The sequence below is a fragment of the Euprymna scolopes genome, chromosome 30 (assembly GCF_053919585.1).
Source record: "Euprymna scolopes isolate OS-2025 chromosome 30, ASM5391958v1, whole genome shotgun sequence".
Classification (NCBI taxonomy): Eukaryota; Metazoa; Mollusca; class Cephalopoda; order Sepiida; family Sepiolidae; genus Euprymna; species Euprymna scolopes.
This window is the reverse complement of record NC_136511.1, coordinates 39,594,190-39,618,798: the sequence shown is the minus strand read 5'-3', so window position 1 is coordinate 39,618,798 and position 24,609 is coordinate 39,594,190. Positions and strand designations below refer to the sequence as shown.

Here is a 24,609-nt window from a genome sequence, read left to right as displayed (position 1 = left end):
ACATCATGATTCTGAGGCCATAACTGCCATGAATCGCAGTGTCTAGGGAAGATCATTATTCCTAAAATTGGTAAATCAACTTATCCCATCATAGCAACACAAATATGTGTTGCGGGTTTTCTTTGATTTTGTTACATTTTTTGTTGCTGAGAGAAAAAGCTTTTTTTATTTTTTTTATTCAATTTTCACCCCAAACAAGGCACAGTGCCACTTTGAAGCAGGGGGGTACTATAAGGGACTTAATTTGCAGGGACATTATGAAGGGAGATGAGTAGAAAGATGTTTGTTCACATTACACTTGAACTTCTGCATATCAGTACAGTTGGGAAAGCAGAATCCCGGAAGGGAGTTCTAAAGACCTGCCATTCTGGAGAAGAAACTATTGGAGTAAAAGGCTTTCTTGCACCTAGGGATCTCTACTGTAAAGGGATGAGACTTACTAGCTTGTCGGGTTTATCGGGGGTAGTTACGTCGAGGAGGTACAAGTGTTTGCAGTTCATCAGAGCATTCACCATTAAAGTATTTGTAGAACAGGCAGAGGGATGCAACATCTCGTCGATGGGACAGAGGCTGAAGCCTAGATGACAGTTCAGGACCTATCAGGTTGGCGACTCTTTTGAACCCTGTCCAGGAACGAGAGACAAGCAGCAGATGCACTAGCCCCAATGTGACAACAGTACTCCATACATGGGCGAATTGTGGCCTTATAGAGGTATAGAATACTTTAACTGCCCTATCACTTTCATAACCAACTTTACCACTAGATGTCACCAACTTCTTTAGAATGATGATGAGGAAGATGACAGGTAATCTGCGGAGATCGAAAAATATTCCCCCCCCTTGCAATGTTACACTTTTTTCTATTACTAATTGTTTTTTTTGTTTTTTTATTAACAGGCTGCAGTTTACATGGACATTGCAAAGAAAATACTATCCAAAACTGCAGAAAATACAAAAGAAAATGACGGAAGATAACATTGATGGATTTGGGGTCATGACATGCCAACATATACTGTAGGTCACTTTATGGTGCAGTTGAAACCACGGCTGGAGACCTCGTGACAAATGTTGAATTGTCAGAGATTTTGGAGAGAAGTCAACCATAGATTCAATATTTATACTTTAAAAAATCACCATAGAATTAAAAATATCAGAACTCATTTTTAAAACCAAATTCGATGCGAAAAGATTATTTTTTTAATAAATAAAAGCAAACGTTTCCTTAGAGAATTATAGACATAATTTTTCTTCATTATTCAGCTATATTATGAAATACGGGTGATAGCTGATCTCTCCTGGATTCAAATGGAAACATATATTAATGTTTTAATTTTTTTTGTGTGTAGATACCACACTGGTATGTGTACAATATTTTATATATTGAAAGCACTGTGGAATTGAAAATATAAGCAATAATTTATAAAAAAAAAATTTGATGTTTAGAGATTTATTTATTTTCTGTAAAGACCACAAATTTAATTTGAAAATACATAGAATATCATTCTAACCCTAACGTAAGGATAAGAAAATGTGTTGAAAGCTAAATAAATAAAAATACATATTTTTTGTAAAAAAAAAAAAACTAATGAATATTAAACAAAACAAAAAGGTAATTAAAATGTCTGTTGAGCCTAGAGTTGAATCCTGAGGAACAAGGGAAAGAGTGAGGAGACACTATCCAGATTTGATCAGAATGAAAAAAGTCTAATAATGTCAAGAACTTTACCTCTAATACCATAAGTCTGAAGTTTATGAAGAAGAACAGAATGCAACACTCTGTTGAATGCCTTCAAAATGTCAAGCGCAATGGCGCTAGCCTCTCCTGAATTATCTATAAACTGATAGATCCGCAGAGTTACTACGATTTGTAGTTGAATGAAAACTGCAAAAGCCATATTAAACATCTCTAAAGTGGCCCAGATTTTCTAGAAAATTAATCAGCTTATTGTTGACCAACTTTTCATAAACTTTGTTATTAACAGAGAGGAAACTAACAGGACAATACTTAGTTGGGTCAGACAGATTGCCAGTATTTTTTAAGATAAAGACAACAGAGGACTCCTTCTAAAATAAAGGGAAACAGGACTGAGACAAACAGAGATTGTATTATTTTGAAAAGAGAAAAGAATCAGGGCAAGAATAAGGACCCCAATCGACCGAGAAAAACAAAAGAACAGCAAATGCGCAAAAATTGAATGTGTGTAGACAAAAAAAAAATGGCAAACAGTGAAGATACTAGGGAATACCTTTGGATACTAAAAGCCTTAATATCATAAAAATTACTTGTCAGTGGCAATTTTAAATGTGATATTCATTCAAAAGAGAACTGAATACATCTAAAAATAAACTTTTAAAAGTCTGTGGTTGGTTTTTCCATATTTAAAAAATTAAATGCCAGCCATTAAAAAGTTTGGTTTAAATAGTTTTATTAAAAAGTTTTGGGTTAAAGTGTTAACCCAAAACTTTTTATAAAAATTATTTAAACCAAACTTTTTAATAGCTGGTATTTAATTTTTTTTTAAAACTTGCTATTCCAATCTACGGTCTCCCATTTTGGGAGAGGCAAGCTCCCCAAAATGAGGCACTCTGGATTGATATTTTTATTAAAAAAAAAACAAAAAAAAACATTCATTTATTTAAATATATTTTGTTTAAATATGTTTTTTTTTTCTTATATTCAAAAACTTACCGTGTGTTTGGTTTAAATCATATTATTAATTAATATAAAGTTTTGTAAGTATAAACACATTCTTTAGTTTAAATAGTTTTATTAAAAAATTTTGTAAAAATAAAAATAAAAATACTCTATATAAAAAGTCTGAACATGTCTTTTATTTTATACTTGTTTACTATGTGCATGTTTTTTTTGTTTTTTTTACACAGAGATCACCACTTATCAAGGCCCGGAAACTACTCAGGGATAAGGGTTATGTACAAAAGTGAAGGTCAAACCGGTGTCAGTTGAAATCTGTTCTTTTGTTTTCCTCGGTTGATTGGGGTCCTTATCCTTGTCTTGATCTGAAGAAAATCCAAAAGCAAAACATTTGAGAATGACAGCAGGAATTGCATCAGGACCAGAAGGCTTAATCTGATCAAGATCAGAATGAACCGCAACAATCATCTTCAGAGTGATAACGACAGAGTCAAGAGACTGATCAGATTTCAGAATCAGTATGAACAGCACCAGAATCATCGAGTGAAAAATTGGCAGCAAAAGAGATCAGCCTCATCCTTAGAAGATGAAATAAGCTGAAGACCATTAAGATGAAATTATATGAATAATTAGAGGAGGAATAGTGGGCTTTCCACTATTAACCACACTATTATAGATTCTCCAAAAAGTACAAGAGTCAACCTTTTTATGTGAGGTAGTCACGAATCCTTTAAAAATGTTATAATGGAACAACCTAACACCCCTATAACACTAACAATGGTTAGCTAGACATGAAAGACGCCAATGGAAAAAAAGATAGAAAAAGGAAGAGAGAATCTGTGTAGATGGGAAGAAGAAAGAAAGGACCTCCATGTGTATTGTAGATTGAATCCCCTTCCGTAATTACCTACATTTACATATACACACACACACACACAAACACACATATATATAGGGTGTTTCAAAAGTCTTTGGTATATTTTGGCATTGAATATCTCGAGAATTATTAAAGATAAGGGTCTGAAAAGAAATAAAAAAGTCAATAGCAAAATTACAAAATACTTAATGCATTTAGCTTTAAATTGACACCATTTTAATATTACTACTATTCATAGTTAAACAGATATGAAGGCTTGAAATGTGCCCAAGACTTTTGGAAGACCTTGTATATGTTGCACATTTTCTCTAGGAAGGTAACTCTCGACTTCCCCCCCCCCACAACTTCAATCATGTCAGCTGCAGGTTAGTCTATTACAATTTGCTACCAGGTTATCTTGACATGTACTTCATGTAACCCTAGCCAAAATTCATACTAGTTAAATAATCTCTACTTATTGGCACCTCTCCAGATGCTGTAGTAGTATTACATTTTAGGATTGACTATTATATAAGTAGAAGATTGCATCAGAAGTCAGGTATTTTCTAGTGCAATAGAATGATCCAATCATTTCTTTCAACAATCTTTGCAACACATTGGATATAAGTCTTCTATTCTAAAGCTGGTGGGGAAGTCATTTCCATGAGCTTATCAAAACAAGGGGTTTCTCCCAAGGAGAAAGAGCCATTCATTTTAATAGGAGCAAAATAAATTTTTTTTTTTTTTTTTTTTTTACACAGTGGTCACCACTTATCAAGGCCCGGAAGCCACTCAGGGATAAGGGTTATTGCAAGTACATTACGTTAGTGTGGAGATTTGATGAAGTGTTTACTTAAGGGGGTGGTTCATTAGGAATTTGTTAACGTTGGACTTGAACACATCCAAGTTGTAGTCAGGTGGGAAGCAGGCAGACGGAACAGAGTTCCACAGGCGTGCAGTTCTAAGAAAGAAGCATTAGTGGTGAAAGGAGAGAGGCTTGATTTTAAAGATAACAAGCCACTTTTTTTTCCTCATTGTAACGTGTGTTCTAGATTAAAAAAGAGAGAATCAGCAAAATCTTGATCTACAATGCTCTTCAAAGTGTTGCCATAGACAATTGTGTCATCTACATAAATGTAAACAAATGATCTCAGAATATTATTTGGAAGATCATTAATGAAGATCAGAAGCTTGGGTTCAGACATGGCCTACTATACATACATATTATTATAGTAGGCCATGGTTCAGAATAGATCATTGAAGCATGCCAGCATTAATATTATGTTCTTCAAACTCCTGCCCATCAACAGCTACTTTTATAGAGCTATCAGAGGAAAGGGATTTGATGGTTGAAATGCTTATAGGGTTTCTAATAAATATAAATAAAAAAATATTTTTAATTATTGAATTAGAGAACATTGGCAAAATATAATTAAGCATGTGTCTCTGCTTTACCATTATTTTCATGGCAAATGCTCATCTGAGCTCCAATCTATGGCCCCCTCCCCTTGCCAAACTTCAAGAAAAACACCTATCTAGCTGAAACCACTATCAAAAGACTTTATCTGAAAGCACATCTTTTAAACTCCTCGGCCTAACGTTCACAGGAAACATGAGTTGGAACAATTACATTGAGAGCATTGCCAGGACCACTGCGAAAAAGGTAGGTTCTCTCTACCATGCCAGAAAGCTACTAACGCCCGAATGTATCTTGTACCTCTATAAGACCACCATTCGCCCATGTATGGAGTATTGTTGTCATATTTGGGCTGGTGCATTTAGTCTCTCACTCTTAGACAAGGTTCAAAAGAGAGTCGCCAATCTGATAGGTCCTGAACTGTCATCTAAGCTTCAGCCTCTGTCCCATCGATGAACTGTAGCATCCCTCTGCCTGTTCTACAAGTACTTTAACGGCGAACTGCAAGCACTTGTATCCCCTCTACGTAAATACCCCTGACAAACCCGGCAAGCAGCAAAATCCCACCCCTTCACAGTAGAGATCCCTAGATGTAAAAGAGCCTTCTACTCCAGTAGTTTCTTCCCCAGAACCGCTAGACTTTGGAATTCCCTTCCAGGTTCCTGCTTCCTCAACTGTACTGACATGCAGAAGTTCAAGTGTAACGTGAACCGATGTTTTGCTGTCCAACTCCCCACATAGTACCCCTGTAGCTTGTTTCCCTAATTGTAGCCCCCTACGTCAAAGTGGCAATGTGCCTTGTTTGGGGTGAAAATGTAATAAAAAAAAATGAAATAAAATAATTTCCTCCACTCTTTATTTGTGCCTAAACCTAAATGTAGATTCCATGAACAAAGCTTCTTTCTTAGAACTGCACACCTGTGGAACTCTTTTCTGTTTACCTGCTTTCCAGCTGACTACAATGTGGTCGTCTTCAAATCCAATGTAAACAAGTTCTTGATGAGCCGTTCCCCTTAAGTAATCCAATTTTACCAAATTTACACTTCTAACGATTACTATGATATTATCCCTTTGACTACTGTACACTCTTTAACCCTTATCCTCAAGTGGCTTCTGGGCCTTGATAAGTGGTGATTCCTTTGTTTAAAAAAAAAAAAAAAGGTTGTATAAAATTTCAAACAAAAACCCCAATAAGTGAAAACATTACACTTGCTCTTAGGTAAAAAACCAAGAGTCTTGACTCTATCGTTATTTCCATGCTTAAACCTGCACACCTGTGGAACTCTGTTCCGCTTTCCTGCTGACTACAATATGGTCGTTTTCAAATCCAACGTAAACAAGTTTTTCATGAGCTGTTCCCTTTAATTAATCAAATTTACCAAATTTCCACTACTAACAACTATTACGTCATTATCCCATTGACTACTGTACACTTATTAACCCTTATCCTTGAGTGGCCTCCAGGCCTTGATAAGTGGTGACTTCTTTGTAAAAATAAAAAAAGAAAAACTGAAATTTGATTTGATTTACTTGTATGCATAATCTAGAGAGCTTTATCACATGTTTGAGAACAAAATTCGATATGTATGTAGGACTATGCTATCATCCAAATTTTCTGGGAAGTTTATGTAATATGCCAAAAGAAACCATTCATTTGCTATCATAGCCAAATATCTTGATTTGAACAAAAGAATTCATAAACAAAATATAATTTTAAAAAAATCAAAAAATTGTTTGTTATCAATTATTTTTTATTCAAAAAAATAATTATTTCTTCATGAAACTTACCTTACAATGAGTGATTTTTATTTGCATTTTAATTTTCTTAAAGTTTTGTAAAAATTGTCCAATAATTATTGCATTTCCTTTGTAACAACAAAAAGAATATTGTTTTCATCTTTTTTCAATTAATTTTTCATTAAATTATCTTTGTAATAATAGAAATAATATATTTTTCATTGAAAAAAATTCACCAGTGTTTGCACTAAAACAAAAAATAAATATCACAAGACTTTCGTTTGACACCTTCCAGTGTTTTATTCAAACTGCCCAGAAAATTCCACTGATAGCACGGTTGTTATTCTGCATAAGTACCCAAAATTCAATTATCATGGTTTGGGCCAATCTTTCAGTTACCTGATTGGTCTGTCTCCTTGGTGGTCGTCCTCTTGATCTTTCTTCAATAAAATCTTCTTGATATGATTTCTTTATATAGCTAAAGTCTGATAGCCAGGAAACATATCCGAACAATGTAAATCTCTTTTTCGAACAGTGTCATTGATGGATCTGTTAATTTTAAGCCATCTTTCTGATATCTTCATTTCTTTGTCTATCTCGCAGAGTTAGTCCAACCATAATTCTTTAATCTCGTCTCATGCTCTGCCATCAAAGTTCATGTTTCACTTGCATATACAACAATAAGTATCGCTTATATCAATAAGAAATATCAATGGATTAAAAGATTTTGTAAAAAATGTAAATACAAGAAAATGATTGTTTCTTTTGAAAAAGATTTTTGAAGACTGAACCAATGGCAAATAAAAATCGGAATTTTTACATTTCTACAATTTGATCAGTTTTTCTCTTTAGATAAATATTTGAAAACAAAAACATCTTTCGTTTTAAAGATTAAAAATGTTTATTCTTTAATGAAAGAAGAATAAACCTCCAGATTTGTTTTTAGTATATTAAAATTATGACGAAAACTTTCTAAAAACCAGAAAAAAAGATTTTCACAACCATATTTATATCGTTTGTATTTGTCATATCATTGTCGCTAAATTCTCATTACTAATATCTCTTCTCGCCTTCTTTCCTAAACAAATTTACATGTTTTTAAAACATGTAATGCCTAAACTTGTTCTACTTCTGACTTTTGAGCTCTAATGGATTTTTTATGCAAAAGCAAAACGAATAATAAGGGTCTTTATAATCATTAGACAAGACCCATGCCAATATATAAGTTGTATTGATTGTTTAAATAAAAAAGCAGAAGTGCTTTTTAAAAAAACATTCTTCTTTGTTTTTTTAATTTTGCTGCTAGTTTAATGAAAAAATTGAAAAAAAGGTTCAATTTTACGTATTTCAAATTTAATGCATGTACTGATACATAATAATGAGAATTGACACAACAAAGGCAAGAAAAATGGAAACTATTTTCTCAGTTTCGATGCCCACAACATGCGGCCTTCCAGAAGTTGTTAGAATGGTACAACAAGTGCATTGCAGTCAGAGGAGATTACTTCAAAATGGACCAGAGTTTCATGTGTGTATTGTCAATAAAAGTGCCCATACGAGAAAGTCTAGAAATTTATTGACGGCACCTGATATGTTGCATGATTGTAGGATTAAAATTGCCATGAATTGCAGTATTTTCTTTCTTCCTACCGCAAGATCAGAAGGTGAGGAGGATCAAGCCAGTGCTCCTAAAAGGAATACTCTGGCCTTTTAAAAATTGCCTGAGCAGCCTTGTCCGCATTCCCTGGTCAAGGTGCTTCAGACAGTAAGCAATAGACTCTACCCTAAAGAGGGGAAGAAAGGACTCTGAGAATGGACTTCCTTGGACTACTTAGAATTAATGCTTCAGCCTGACAGTTAAAAGTTCACCAAAATAACTCAATTTCTGCCTGACTGATTGTTGAGATCGAAACCTCAACTAGCATGCATCTCAAATGAATGGTGCAAATCTTTGCTATGATGTTTAGATGTAATTATATTTCTTGTCTCTGAAATGAGTAGATCAAAAAGGAAGAAAACATGTCTAATGATATAGCATCTCTCCACTGAATTATATCTTTGCCTACATTCCCAGATCAATGTGCCTCAGGCAGTAAGCAAGAAATTTATTCCACCCCAAAGAGGTTAATGTAAGGCCTGAGAGAGATGACTTTCTAGGACTACCCAGAATAAAAGCTTCAACCCAACACACCGGTATCATTAACAATAACAAAAAATGTCAGCAAAAGTATGTTACACGTCATTATTCTGGAGCCACGACTGCCATGAATTGCAGTATTTATTTCAAGCCCACTCAGAAAGATGTGACAGCGCCCCTAAAGGAGGAGCATTTTGGCCGATTAAAAATTGCCTGAGTAGCTCCGTTAACATTTCCCCATGAAAGCACCTGAGCAACAAACATTTACATTCTATCCGAAATATGGAAGGCAAGGCATGGAAGAGTGGACCTTCTAGGACTATAGAGAATGAATGCCTCAACCTGCCAGATAAAAAGCTAAGAAATGATCCAGTTTCTGCTGGACTGATTGTCAAGATTGGAATCTTAACTGATGTGTCGGTGATCACGGTCAAATAGCAAATGAATGGTGCGAATCTCTTCCACAACATTTAAATGTAACTATATTTATTGGGTCTGATCAGCTTTCTCAATATAATGTCTGTCAGAGACAAAATTAAAGTCTACAGTTTGACCTGTCATTTGTCCGCCATTCGGATGGTCATTTACAGTGAACTCCATGAGGCTACCGGATTAGTAGTATCCATCTTGGAAGGCATCTTTCAACTCTTCAACCTGTTGCAGCATTCTTCATCAGCTTTGTATCCAGCATATTGTGAAGATGAACTAATACCCTTTCAGGGTGTTACCGGCCTAGTACAGCAGATAGCTAAAGATGACACATCTTTTGCAACTTGGATCTTTTGTTTTAATAAAATTTATGTTGAAGTTTAATAGGTGAGCCTGTTGTAATTTCTGATTGATTTTCTTTCATTCTGCCAGGGGCAAAAACCAATGTGAGAGAATTCCTTACATCGGCTGAAACGATATGAAAATAACATCCAAGATGAAAACAGTTGTCAGAATAATTCCACATCTAAAAAAAAAATGTTATTTCTTCTGCCCTTCACATCAACAATTTTTTGGTTAAGTTTGACACTGTTGTCCAAACTTCCAACTTCCAAACTTCTGTATACGTAACGCACCTTCTCTCAACTGCAAAAGCACTTCTGCTGATTGAACTTACTTCTTCAAAATCCAACTTCAAAATGAACATACTCTCTGAAAAATCAACCCTCTTTTATCTCCAACCAGGAGCATCTCATCTGCATATCAGGTGGTAACATTGCAGGCATATAAAGAGATAAGGCAACCATTTTTTTTTCTTCCCTCATTTCGTTCCACGACTAACCCATTGAATTATGCATATGTGCTAGTTAGGTAAAGCATGCATTTCCCTACACTCCCCCCATGATCACAAACAGGGCAGTCATCTTTGTCGGGTACTTCTTCGAAGAATCGGGGGCAGCACTTCCTCATTGCCATCTTCCTCATTACCACCGTTATTGCCACCAGTTTGTTCCATTATCCCCTCTTATGGTTCCATAGGCGGTGTTTCACAATCAGGGCAGTATCCATCTTTGTCGAGTACACCTTCAAAGAATCGGAGACATCACTTCCTCATTTCCATCTTCCTCAGTATGTTCCATCATCCCCTCTTGTGGTGCTATCATCGAGGGTGGGCAGTATTCATCTTTCTTGAGTACCTTGATGAGGAACTCGTGGCATTACTTCCTCGTGTCCATCTTTCTCATCACTATTGCCACCAGTATGTCCCATCATTCCCTCATCTGGTTCTGTAGGTAATGTTTCTATGCTCCCCTGAAGAGGCAGTAGGCGATCAGGATCATCCCTAAACTGTATGTGATCCTTCTCATCATCCTCAGAATCAGAAGAGGTATAACAGGAGCGGATATCTTTTACGTGACGTGATACACCATCAATCAACATGGTCTGAAGACTTATGATTTTATCTATTTTTCCTCTGCAAAATTTTGCAGTGCACCCAGCATTCGGAAGTTTTACCCAAACATGCTCTCCCACTTGATATGGTGTATTGACAACGCTAACCACTGATGATGTGACATCAATTCCTTTTACACGCTGTTCATAGCAGTAAATCCCATTGGCTGGTGCAGTTGCTGGTGTTGCATCGTCCTTGTGTATCACATTATACCAGTACACAGCTTCTGGAATAGAGCACTGTGACCACGCCAAAATTCTTTTGATGGTGTGGTGACACCGCTCCACTATACCATTACCTTCGGGAAAATATGCACGTTGGTAACACATTCTAATCCCCTATTCATGCATGAATTTCTGAAATTATTGACATCGAAACATAGTGGCGTTATCAGTCAGAATTTCAAGTGGGGCACCACGTTCACAAAAGACAGCTCTCAACTGTTGTATAATACTAAATGCATCCTGTCGTGTCAACAGACGCCATATCGTGAAATGTGTCAGGCCACAATCTGTAAAGGTCAAACAATGCTTGCCCTCAAAATGCATTACATCAATTCCTACTCAATACCAGTTGTCCTCTACCTCAAGCTTCCCTTTTTGCCATTGGAACATTGCCGGATCAATTCGCTGACACTCTTCGCACGAGTGCCTTGATTGATGCACTTGTAGTTGCAGGACACACTCTTCAGACAAAATATGTTGGCCTCCAAATTCTGGGATGTCCACTCTGCTGATGTATTGTACGGATCTGGTCAGGTGTTAATTGATCTGTTACGGTCGCACATGTCTGTTGCGGAGGATCAGATTCCTGCCTCATTACATCAATCCACCTCTTTGGTACTCTAGTCAAGCTATCAGCCAAATTCTGCATAAATGAAACTAAGGTAATGTCCACCTGCAAGCTGTATTCATCAACTAGACGCTTTATTATTGCCAGTCTCCTTCATACTAACGTCTCACTCGCAGCTCTAGTTTTAAATGTACATTTAAATTTCCCCCACTCTATATCTGTGCCTAAATCAAAACGCGGATTTCATGAGCAAAGCTTCTTTCTTAGAACTGCACGCCTGTGGAACTCTGTTCCGTCTGCCTGCTTCCCTCCGGACTACAACTTGGATGTCTTCAAGTCTAATGTTAACAAATTCCTAATGAACCGCCCCCCTAATTAAACACTTCATAAAATCTCCTCACTAACGTGATGTACTTGCAATAACCCTTATCCCTGAGTGGCTTCCGGGCCTTGATAAGTGGTGATCACTGTGTAAAAAAAAAAAAAAAAAAAAAAAAAAAGCCTTTCCAGTCAAGGTGTCAGTCAACCAGTGGTAAACACACAAGAAGTCAGTGTGGAGATGCACAACCTTATCCTGCCATTGCAATGCAAGACAAGATTAAGCCCTTTTAACGTGGCATCAAGTTCTGACAAATTTATATGCTGGGCATCATTTTTCGGATGAAGCCAGCATGCATCTCCCACAACATCACCTAATTGTTCCAACACGACACCTGTAGCCAGTGAACTTGCATCAACCCATGCATTCAGTTTGTTTCCAGATACTTGCCACTTACCCTGGGCAGGGTCGTTCCTATGTACTCTGGACAATGTTTCAGCCATCATTTGCTGGAGAGAATCATCATCCACAATTTCGTCCCATCCTTTGGTTACTGCAGTTACTCTTCTTTTTAACACTCCTGTTGCCGATCGGAGCCATCCACAGACAGATAGATGTTCTACTAATTTCCTGCAAATAGAAAACACAATGCACCTTGTCAATACATTGGGTGACTCTGGAATCAGGCTCCCTCACTTCCATCGCAAAGTATTATCCTCCTCCCAGACCTCTAAGCCTAACACGGGCATCCTATCCTTTAGGCGCTTAGGATCTTTGCTTATTAACCCAAACGATTCCAATTTTATTCAAACCGCATCTGCAGACATTATATCTTCATTAACGTAGATGTCGTCAATGTAAGCTTAAGCAGCTTTTGCTGTGGTCTCATCCTGTATCAAAACAGTTTTAATAATAGTTGTCATTATTAAGGGTGCTACGTTTAGGTTTTGGCCTAAACATGTCAAACAATATCGTTTTCCCTCGATTATCACTGTCTGAAATGGCCATAATGACTCATGGACACATATCTGCAGGTAGGCTCTCTTCAAATCCAGCAGTGTTACATTACTCCCTTTCTGACGCTACTATCTTAGTTTAGCAGCGCACACAGCTGCGTTTCCAGTGAAAGCATCAACATGTTGATTTAATTCTTGGTAATCCATTATGGGCCGAATTTTGTCTTTAGTAGGTTGTTCAACGGCCATGAGCAGAATTAATCCTTTGGGTGGTCCCAAACATTCCTGTGGGTACAGTATTAACCAACCGTTATCCATCCATGTCTGAAGTTCTTCATATGCGGCCCTATTCTTGGTAGAAACTGCATACTCTGAAATGGTGTTGCACAGCCGATCTGGTGCCTGGCTCATGGTCCATTTCCACTTTGCAGTCCAAATGTAGCACAGAAGTCCTTTTATTCAATAGACATGGCTGCACAGACTTCTTTCCCTTCTCCAAGCATTACACCTCCAGTCGCTGTGATTATGACGCCTCCTAGGGCTTGTATTGCATCAATTCCAATCAACATATCATAGCCAAGGGGTTTTTCTTGCATCACCAGAACGTCAACTTTGGCTGTTTCACCCTTCTCAGTACAGATCGTGACTGTCCCTTCATCACAACATGCTCGGAATAAGCCATTGATGCCTACTGATTGCTCCCGCCACATCTGACAGCGAGGTGAACTAACTATAGACCGGGGACACCCCGTGTCTACGAGTGCCGTCAATTTTAATGCCAATGACCGGTAATACTGTGTTTATTGGTTGGCAGAGGGCAAGGGTGGCGATAATGCCTTGCCCCCAACTTCGTTTCTCAAACAGTTGCGAGATATGTGCCCATACTTATTGCAGCGATAGCATTGTACTGTTCTCTGTGCTTGTGAATATACACACCTCCTATCACTCCGGCACTCCTTAGCAAAATGATTGGCCTCCCCACACACTGGGCTTCCACACTTATTACTACCTGGGAGAGAATCCACATTGCCTCCATGCGGTTCGACTGCTGCATGTCGAATACTAGCTGCTGCTGCAATTGGCTCCTGTTCCTTACAGATGTTTCAAGCTCGGGTCAATAACTCATCTGTTGTCAATTCATCAATTCGTGACGATGGCCGCAACAGTTTACTGATTTCCTCAGGCACAGCTTAATATCTTGTCGTTGACCCCACCAAATGGTACAGATAATTTGCGTAGGTCGGCTAGGTACATGTCAACTGTTTCCTTGGGGTGAAGTTGATGGCTTGTGAACTGTTGCTATGCAACAAACGGATTTGTACCAAATGCTGTATACAGGCTTTGCTTGATTTCATCTCAGTCTGGTTCATCCCCAAGTTGCTGGTAGACTGCATAGGCCCCTCCGGCTAACCCCAGAGGAATGACTGTGGCTGGTTCTTTAATTTTGCACAGTTTACAGATTTTCTCAGCCTTCTCAATCCATTCGACAACAGACGGTCCAGTGGTAGACCCGTCAAACTCAGGTATCACACGAAAGTCGAATCTGTCCATTTTTTTCCTGCTTGTTGAGTCACCACACACCAAGGGCCAAAATAGCTTATAATTAAATAACTTGCGTGTTATTTCTTCTGCCCTTCACATCAACAATTTTTTGGTTAAGTTTGACACTGTTGTCCAAACTTCCAACTTCCAAACTTCTGTATACATAACGCACCTTCTCTCAACTGCAAAAGCACTTCTGCTGATTAAACTTACTTCTTCAAAATCCAACTTCAAAATGAACATACTCTCTGAAAAATCAACCCTCTTTTATCTCCAACCAGGAGCATCTCATCTGCATGGTAACATTGCAGGTATATAAAGAGCAGCCATTTTTGTTTCTTTCTTCTTCATTCATTTCGTTACACACACACACACACGTGCTAGTTAGGTAAGTCACGCATTTCCCTACATTATTTATAAGAGAAGTAGTACAAAGTGTATACTCGAAATAATATAAGATAGCTTTATATCTTTTAGGTACTGTTTTTCGTAAAGGAACTGTTTCAACTTAACACCGTTTACAGAACCTAAAAATCACTTACAACATTTAACAAAATATTTTTAATAATTAAAAAGTAAACAATTTTTTTTTAATGGATTGCTTATTCTATCTCTTATTATAATTATTTTATAATAAACCAAATAAGTGTTTGTTTTTTTTTCATTTGTATTTCAAATATATTTTGTTATTTTGAAGAAAGAAATGTTATTGTTTGGGGCGATTAATTTGTTGACATCATAAGCGACCCGAAGTTCCATGTGAATATCGATTGTCTTTTTTTTCTTATCGGACGAAAATTTTCTTTTTCTCGTCATTTATTTTTTTTTTTAGACAATGTCTGAATTATTTTTCTATAAATCAAAAATACATGGAAATAATGTCGGATGATGGATGAAAAATGGACCCCTTTTTCAGATATTAAAGAAAAAAAAAAGGGAGGAACTCTGTGTATAGAGAATTTTATGAAAACGTAAGTTGATTAAAAAAAAAGCAATCATTTTGTTTTGCTTATTTTTTTAAAACGAATTTATTTATAAAATAATTTATTTTGATTTTAACATAAAATTAACTTATGAAGTTAAAAGAAAAATATAAAAATTTAGGAATAAAATTAAATTGTTTTTCTTTTGCTTCGACGCAGAATGACCAAATTATTTTTCTTTAGAAATATATTGTAAAAAATTAGGTAACAGTTTCTGTTTATTAATTAGTTATCTTTACGATTGCTGTTTTCACTTAACTTCCGGTTGCCCTTGCCTTGTTAAGATTTTTTTCTTTTTTTTTTCCGAAATAACATTATTTAAAAAAAGCCCATCTTAACCTCAGGAGAGGGAGGTGGGTTTCCTTTATCTATTCTGTAGCTTCACGTAACTATTTAACAAACGAAAGATACCGTACAAAATCAATTAAGAACGAAGCAGCAACCGGAAGTAAGTTAGAAACAGTAATCGTAAAGATAACCTATTTATTTTGGTATTTGTACAGTTTTGAACTGGACAAACACCGACTTCTTAGCTCAGTTTTAAAAAACAATCCGGTTTAAAAGCTGTATTGACCCCCCCCCACTTTTTTTTATTATTAAATTTCAAAACCAATATTTAAAAATATATTTCAAAGAATATACCCCAAACTTTAAATTTATGAAAATAACTTTAAAAAGAAAATGATTAAGTTTCCGAATTTTTAGATAAGAATTATTTGCGTTATACGAATATTGTTATCTTCTTGGTTGTTATTATCACAACGTTTCGGCCGATGTAACCTCCGACCTTCTTCAGGTGCACAATGCACAACGAATAATGACGTTCGGTTCTTATTTAGAATCCGATAAAAAAAAAAAAAAAACAGAAAAATCTTTTATATACGCCGCGACGTGGAAAAAAAAAAAAAATTAAAAAATCACGTAAATTGATCAAGTAATTGTATACATAAAAATCATTTTTTACGATTTTTAGTGATTTTAAGAGTATCCATTAAGAGTGATTTTGATTTGTAATTCAAATCGAGTTGTCTCCCCTTTATTTATAAAAAAAAAAAAGTGGCGAATAAAGAAATATCAGTATATTTTTACGACAGTACCTAGCGTAGTATAAACACTCCCCCAACCTCCTCATGTTAAGAACGGCTTTCGGAATAAACACCCCCCAAAAAGCCGTTCTTAACATGGGCAGTTGGGGGGGGGGTTATTCTAAAAGCCGTTCTTAACATGGGCAGGTTGGGGGAGGGGGTTATTCCGAAAGCCGTTCTTAACATGGGCAGGTTGGGGGTGCTTATGCTACGCTGTTGTAAAAAAAAAACCCCAAAAAATAACGAAATATTGTTTCACTTCGTAATAAAATTGATTTTCTTAGTTAAAAAAATACTTGATTAATTTATGTGATTTTTGGAATATGGCATCTTCGGTTTGTGACGGGTATGTACATCATAAATATATATATATTTTTTTCTTTTTGTTTGATTAAGTCGAATTAAGAACCTGTGTTACATTGTATGTGTATATGAATGTTTCGTAACAACGTATGTGTTGTACTGTCGCTCGAATCAATTAATAATAATGTTTTGGCCCTGCTTGCCACAGTTAACAGATACTACAGTTTGATCACAGCCAAAGGGCCACAACATTACACCTGGCTTTCTTTTGTGTGAGAATTTTATTCCCACATAGTTTATAACTTTGGCAGAGTGCGAAAATTAAAACACAACAAATTGAAAAGTGCACTTACCTGATGGTTTAGTTACTGGTCATTTTCTTTTCTTGCAAAATATGTTGCATCATCTTGTGGCTCTGCATAAGCCTGGTAGTTGTCTTCTAGATGAAGTGGTAGTTGAAGAATCTTTTTTGACGATTCGTAATTGTCCTTGGCACAAAGAACTGTTTTGTTTCGTTTTTTTTTTTAATACAACGATCAATTTGTAATTCAGATGCATCCAATGAAGTTGTAATTAACCAAAAATCAGCTAACTTTGCTGACTGAAAAGACGATATTACGTCAAGAAAGAAATACCTAACTCATAAGGTTAAATAGTCTAAAAAATACCATGCAATTGGAGTGCCAAAAGCCCTTAAATTAAGAAAAATAACATGAGTTCGACATCTTCAAAGTTTTTACCAAACCGATTTTCAGTTGAAAAGTCCCACAACTTGCGCGAGTTAATATTTGAATTCAACCAATAAGAATGTCTGTTTTAAAACAATGTATTGAATTAATCAACCAATGAGGAGACATGATGATTCAATTTGTGTAATTTCTCATAATTGAGTTTGAAGGTATCAATTCTAACTACAACCAATAATAGTGAAGAATAATTTTAAAAATGACATGGTATACGGAACAAGAACAATTTACCGGGACACTTATTGATTAGAGGGGTTCAATTTGAAATTCCATATAGGTTTCCAAGTTCAAATATATGAAGTTACATCGGCCAAAACGTTGTGAAAATAACCCAGGTTAGAATAAATCTGAGGATTTAATTTATTGACGTTTTTAGAATTGCCAAATAAAATTTATTTTGAGGGGGGAGGGGTATTAAAAAATGAAATTAAAACAAATGTTTTGATTTATCAAGTTAAAAACTCTTCACATGAAAACAAAGTTATGGTTAAAAAAAATTTATAATAATAATTAGAAGAAGAAACCGATAGTTAAAATGTTTTGATGCTAATTTTGGTACTTCTGCATTTACTGGCCCATATTTCATTTATAACTGTCGTAAGCTGCAGTTGTCATTAGCTAAACCCAGAGCACATTTCAAATGTCATATGGTCAATCGATTTATCATTGGCTGAGCATTTTTGCCATATTCTGGCGGTTTATGGAAGCTGTCGAGATATGCCAAGTAAATATGGGGCAGTCAATGCAGAAGGGCCTTAATTTTAATTGTTTTTTTTTTTATCTGTTCCATTTTGTTATTTAATTATTATAAATGAAATTTTAAAAAAATGCAATTATCTAACATCAAAGATTATTGCTTCTTTGTTCAAAACAAACCAAAAACCAAAGTAAAAAAAACAAACAAACAAACAAGCGTGTTTTTACAGAAAATGACCCATATCGACATGATTGTTATGCATGGAACAGACCAGAAATGACCAAAGAAATTTTTGATTTGAAAGCGTAAAAAAAAACCTTAAAAATGGTAGATAATATTAAGGCACAGCAGTGTACAGTTTACATAGGCATCACCACTTATCAAGGCCAAGAGGCCACTCGAGGATAAGAGTTAAAGAGTGTACAGTAGAAATTGGACAGTATAGTAACCGTTAGTAATGGAAATTCAATAAATTTCTCAACTTAAGTGGAACGGCTCAAGAACTTGTTTACCTTGGACTTGAAAACAATCAGATTGTAGTCAGCTGGAAAACAGGAAAACAGAAGACAGTTCCACAGGCGTGCAGTTCTAAGAAAGAAACTTTGTTCATGGAATCTATGTTTAGGTTTAGGCACAGATAAAGAGTGGGGGGAATTAGTGATAGTGTTTTCTGCTAGACGAGTGTTTCTGGTGAAAGTTTGGCGAGGAGGGGGGACCATAGATTGAAGCTCAGAGATAAACTTGCAACCTCTCTTCTGTGAGATAGAGATTGAAGGGAAGAGAAAAGGACATCTCCTACGAGGCTACGAAGTCTATTTTGAACTCTATCAAGGCAGAACAAGTCCTTTCTAGCAGCTCCTTCCCAGATGTGGCAACAGTATTCCATCCTTGGACGTCCCTGGCTCTTATATAGATAGAGAATTGCATCAGCAGTGAGATATCTACTGGATCGATAGAAAGATCCCACCATTTTTCCAGCGGCCTTGACAACAGATTTGATGTACGTGTTCTATTTCAGATCAAGAGTAAAGGTCAAGCCCAGGAGCTTGTCAAGACATGAGGTCTCGCCAAGACAAAAGCCATCCATTTCAATTGATGCCAGATGAGGATCAGAGCATTGATGATGTAAAGATAGAAGCTTGGTTTTAGATGCATTAAAAGTTACCAGCCACTTCTTTCCCCATTGTACCACATGCTCAAGATCAGAGGAGAGAGAATTGGAGAGAACTTGGTCTTTATGGTCTTAGATGTGCTACCATAGATAGTAGTGTCATCAGCATAAATGTCCATGAATGATGTAAGGATGCGATTTGGAAGATCATTATTGTGGATCAGGAAGAGAATTGGGCTCAGAATGGACCCCTGAGGGACTCCAGCATTAATAATGTGAGCTTCTGATTTTTGCCCATCAACTACTACTCTTATGAACCTATCAGAGAGAAATGATTTAATAATTGAGAAGACATTTCCAGCAATACCATAGCTAGAGATCTTGTGAAGTAAACCTTTATGCCATACTCTATCAAAGGCCTTTGATATGTCAAGAGCAATTGCTCTAGAAAGGTTGCCTCCATTGAGAGATTCGCTAATCCTATGAGATATTACTGTAAGCACATCTGTAAATCTAGCAGAACGGAAACCATATTGTGTGTCACTAAGAAGGTTATTTTTGTTGAGATGGTTGATTACTTCTCTGTTTAACACAGATTCCAGCAACTTACTCATGGCGGACAGTAGACTTATTGGCCTGTACTGAGAGGGGATGAGCGATCACCTGAATTCTTAAATACAGGGCATACTGATGAGATTTTCCAGGGTGATGGGAAGCTATTCTCCTTAAGACAACGTCTAAAAAGTTTTGTAAGTATGAGCGCTAGTTCTGGTTGAAGTTTTTTGAGTACTATAATTGGAATACTGTCAGGGCCGGTTGCTTTACTGGAATCAAGGTTTTTGATTAGCTTGGCAACATCACGTACAGATATTTGTATATCACATAGCGTGTTTTCTAATACAGGAGGAAATATTGGGGATTGGCAGCCTTGGTTACAAAGGGTAGAATTCGCTGCAAAGTTCTTGGCAAAGAGTTTGGCTGTGTCTGATGCTGACGAGATTATCTCAGGTCCATTGATGATAGTTGGGATAGAGCACACGCTTCTGTTCAGGATTCTGTTTGCTATTTGCCAAAACTGGTGGGAACAAGCTGCTGCTCAGCTACTTTGGACTTGGTGGACTGAGCATACAACTCTCTTGCATTCTTTATTACTTTCTTACAATGGTTGCTGGCAGTCCTGAAAGTGGTTTTAGTCTCAATACGTCTATTATGTTGGAAGCAATGGAAAAAGTGATTTTTGTGCGCAATGGCACATTCTGGAGAGAACCATGGCTGGCTGTTAGGCTTTTGCTGCAACTTTTTCGAGGGCATGAAACGGTCTATACCTACAATTAATTATTCTGTCAGGTCTGATACTATAGAGGACACGTCCTTTTTAAACATGAATCGCAGAGGTAGATCGGATATAAATGCACGGAAGCTATCCCAGTCAGCCATAATGTATCGATATACTGTACGATGGAGAGGTACGTCTGAGGACTTATTACATTTCATTTTTATCTCAATTGATACAACAGAGTGGTCGGAAGATCCAAGTGGAAACAGAACAGAAACTGAACATAGTTCAGGGCAAGTTGTGAGAAAAAGGTCTAGGAGACTTGCATACTGGCCGTCAGTGTAAAAAGGGGGTTGCTAGGGGGTCAAAATTGAAAAATTGGTCTGGGGGGGGGGGCTCATCGGATTTTTATCTGTTTATCAACTGTTTCATGAGGTTCAAAAACACTTTTTAAAGATTGTGGCAAGCTGGTCTAATGGTTATCATACTTGACCCACTGCCTTTAGATTTTAGTTTTGATCTCAGCTCAAGTCTTTTTTTTTTCTCACAAGAAGTGAATTATTCAGAAAAACCATCAAAAATGCTTAGCTGAGCTAGCCCCCGTACTTTCCATGCTCTACAATAAATGCCTTTCTGAATTTTGCTTCCCTAATAGCTAAAAGATGACCTCTGTGGTACCAGTGTACAAGTATTCTGGTGAAAGGACTGACCCTCTAAATTATCGTCCTATCAGTCTCCTCCTCTAAATGAAAGTCCTCATCTTCTGTTGGTTGCTGGACGATGTGAAAACAGATGTCCTTTACATCAGAGCCTGAAACGAGATGAGGCAAGGTGAGTATGGCATAGGAAATAGAGTGAGTGATAGCTACCCATCTATCTCCTCCTCCCACAGGGAGTTTCTGACGGCAGTCTTTGTACTTGTGTTGCTTGAATCACTCTTCCTTATCATAACAACAAATTAACATAAGATTCCTTTGATCTATTTACACTGTACAAGTGGTAATTGCCGTTATTCTTTATGACGCTGATTCCGCAGTCTGCAGAGCGGCATCATCTCAGCTCTACCAGGCTGATTGTGAGGATTTAGTCTGGCCAGTGCTCTGGGCAGCTTCTTCACAAGCGCAGGCGGCCGAGGTACTTCGTGCTGGGTTGTGTCATTCGTGGATGTGCTCGGTGGGCATTCAGCCACGGGCGAAGTAGGCACAGTTTCTTCCTCTGTGGAAGCATCACGTGCGGGCACTTCTGGGGGGTCTATGATGCCGACTGGTGGCAAAGACGAGGGTGCTGGCACAGCTCTCGGCAAGTCAAGCCGGGTAGGTGCTGTTACTTCCGAGCTCTGTGGTGACGTTTGCCGTCCTCCCTGGAGATCCAACAAGTGTCTCCTCAGTGGTATGGCGGTCTCAACAGAGTTTCCGTTGCTTCGGTTAGCATAGGGGATGAACTTCCTAAGGTGTTGTCGATTTCTTATGGTTAGGTGCCCGGACCCATGGACTTTAATGACGTACTGGTGGAATTGTCTGACCTCTACAACCACTCCAGTTCGCTCCCAACGTTTGGGGTGGTTGCCGATCAGGTTCTGGATGTGGACGTTGTCTCCTACTTTGAGAGGCATGAGGGCTCTCGTGTGCATCGCCCACTTTTCATGTTCTGTAGAGTGTCTCTTGGCAAGAGCCTCTTCTCTGTGGGCGAGGGTCTCCTTCCATACCAGATGGGGGCAATATCGTCCCATCAGGATGGGGATGGCGTTTCTGATGTGCCTCCCAAAAACCACAAGTGCTAGAGAAGATCTAGTGTCAGGGTCAATGGAGTTCCTGTATACCAGCATGGCTCTTTGAAATTTGTCAACGTCGATCGAACCACCAGGCGAAGTGTTGTCCATTATCATGCGTTTTGCGGTTTTAACAGCAACTTCTGCTCTACAATTAGCATGGGGGTTGACAACTGACGCCAACCCATGATTGGAGGAATTCTTGCATTTTGCCGGCTGTAAATAATGGCTGCTGCCGTAGTTAATTTCCTTTAGTGATTCTGTTTTTTTTCTCTGCCAATGTTATGTCACCTGTACTGGCCACTGTTGGTACCAGCATTACAGCCCTAGCTCTGATGTAAAGGGCATAAATGAAAGTCCTCATCTTCTGTTGGTTGCTGGACGACGTGAAAACAGATGTCCTTTACATCAGAGCCTGAAATGAGATGAGGCAAGGTGAGTATGGCATAGGAAATAGTGAGTGATAGCTATCTATCTATCCTCCTCTTCGCTACCACCTCACAAAAGCTAATCTTCTCTCTGACAAACAATATGGATTTAGGCAATGTCGTTCTACTGCAAATATTTTAACAGTCATCTCATATACCATGCACTGGGTAAGACAGGCAAAGCCAGGGCTGTAACCCTTGATATATCCAAGGCCTTTGGCAAAGTCTGACATGAAGGGCTGGTAATGAAAATTAAATTGTATGGCATAACTGGACGTATAGTAAGTATAATTAGATCCTTCTCAGGCAATAGGACATTCAGGTTGTCTTTGATGGACGTACATCCAAGCAGTATAACATTAATGCAATAATGCCTCAGGGATCAATCCTTGGACCACTATTATTCCTGATATTCATCAGCAGTGACCTTCCTGATAATAGTGTGTCTGAGATGGGTATATTTGCTGATGATATAACACTCTATAACATGCTCGAGGGAAGAACGGATGTACACAAATCTGAGGCAATGGTAGAATTGTTAGAAAATGACTTCCAGACCATAGTGGAATTGGGCCGCAAATGGATGGTAACATTTAATGCTGATAAGAATAAGCTGCTCTCCTTGAACAATTACAAGCTACCTTTCCAACCATGACCAGTAGCACCCTATCTGAGAATTCTTCCTTCAAACTCCTTGGCCTAATATTCATGGACAATATGAACTGGAACAAATATATTGAGTATATTGCAAAGGTTGCTGCAAAAAAAGTGGGTTCCCTCTATCGAGCTAGAAAACTATCCGCACCTGAGAATATCCTGTACCTCTACAAGGCCATCATTCGCCCATGCATGGAGTATTGTTGCCACATCTAAGCTGATGCATCTACCACTAGTCTCTCCCTCTTGGATAGGGTTCAAAAAAGAGTTTGCAATCTAATAGGTCCCACTTTGTCAACTAAACCCTAACTCCTGTCTCATCGCCACAATTTTGCATCTCTGTATTTGTTTTACAAATATTTTAATGGACATATCCCTGACAAACCTCACCCCTTCACTGTTGAGGTTCCTAAATGCCAAGAGGCTTTCTATTCTAATAATTTCTTCCCTCGAACAGCTAGACTTTGGAATTCCCTTCCAGCTACTTGCTTTCTTAGCTGTACTGATATGCAAAAGTTTAAATGTAATTTAAACCAACATCTTGTTAATCTTTCTTAGGTATGGCCCCAAATAGTAACCTCTTACGTCCAAGTGGCGATATGTCTTGTTAGGAGTGAACTGAAGTAAGAAAAAAAAAAATTTATATCGATTCGAAAAAAAAAAAAAAAAATCCAATGATGTCTGCCCACTGCTATGAATTTGGAATAGGAGCATGTGAGTGAGAAAAAAGTATAAAGCAGTTACGATTTAAAAAAAACAATATTTGTGATTTACCTACATAATGATAATGCATTTAATAGTAATTTGATCTTTGAATCACACCACCGATAAAAAAAAAAATTTGAATTAAGAAAATTTATTTTTAGTTTAATTTAATTAATTGCTGCAAAAAAAAAAAAATGCTAACAAAATAATATAAAATCCAAAACAAAAAATATTTAAGAAATCTTTTAAAAAATGTTTAAATGCAAAAGCTTACGGAAATATACATTTTCAAAAATATGTTGAAAATAAAAAAAACAAAATGTCCGCTATCAAGTGGGTTTGAATGCAAAAACTAATAGTTATGAGACAACACTAACTCATTCAGGTATGCCGTTGCAAAATTATGTATTTCACGTATGTGAGAGATGAATGATTAATGCATGCATAGATGTTGAAATCTTTTAGAAAGAGACGATTTTACGTAACCCCAACCCCATCAGATTCTGCGGTCGTTAAGGTAAAAATAATGAATATTTTGTTCTAGACTTTCCATATTATG

General features: G+C 37.2%; 2 protein-coding genes across 2 annotated transcripts in view; both read left to right on the top strand.

The window, feature by feature from the left end:
* LOC145254756 (iron-sulfur cluster transfer protein NUBPL-like) overlaps nt 1-1,233 on the top strand; it is a 55,561-nt gene extending 54,328 nt beyond the window's left edge. Inside the window, exon 10 of the mRNA XM_080113506.1 lies at nt 898-1,233. Within this exon, the coding sequence (XP_079969632.1) occupies nt 898-975 (78 nt within the window). The 3' untranslated portion in view covers nt 976-1,233. The remainder of the gene's footprint in view (nt 1-897) is intronic.
* A 13,787-nt stretch (nt 1,234-15,020) lies between these two features.
* Nucleotides 15,021-24,609, top strand: part of LOC145254757 (uncharacterized) — an 89,470-nt gene continuing 79,881 nt past the window's right edge. Inside the window, exon 1 of the mRNA XM_080113507.1 lies at nt 15,021-15,262. The gene's annotated coding sequence lies outside the window, so the exon portion shown is untranslated. The remainder of the gene's footprint in view (nt 15,263-24,609) is intronic.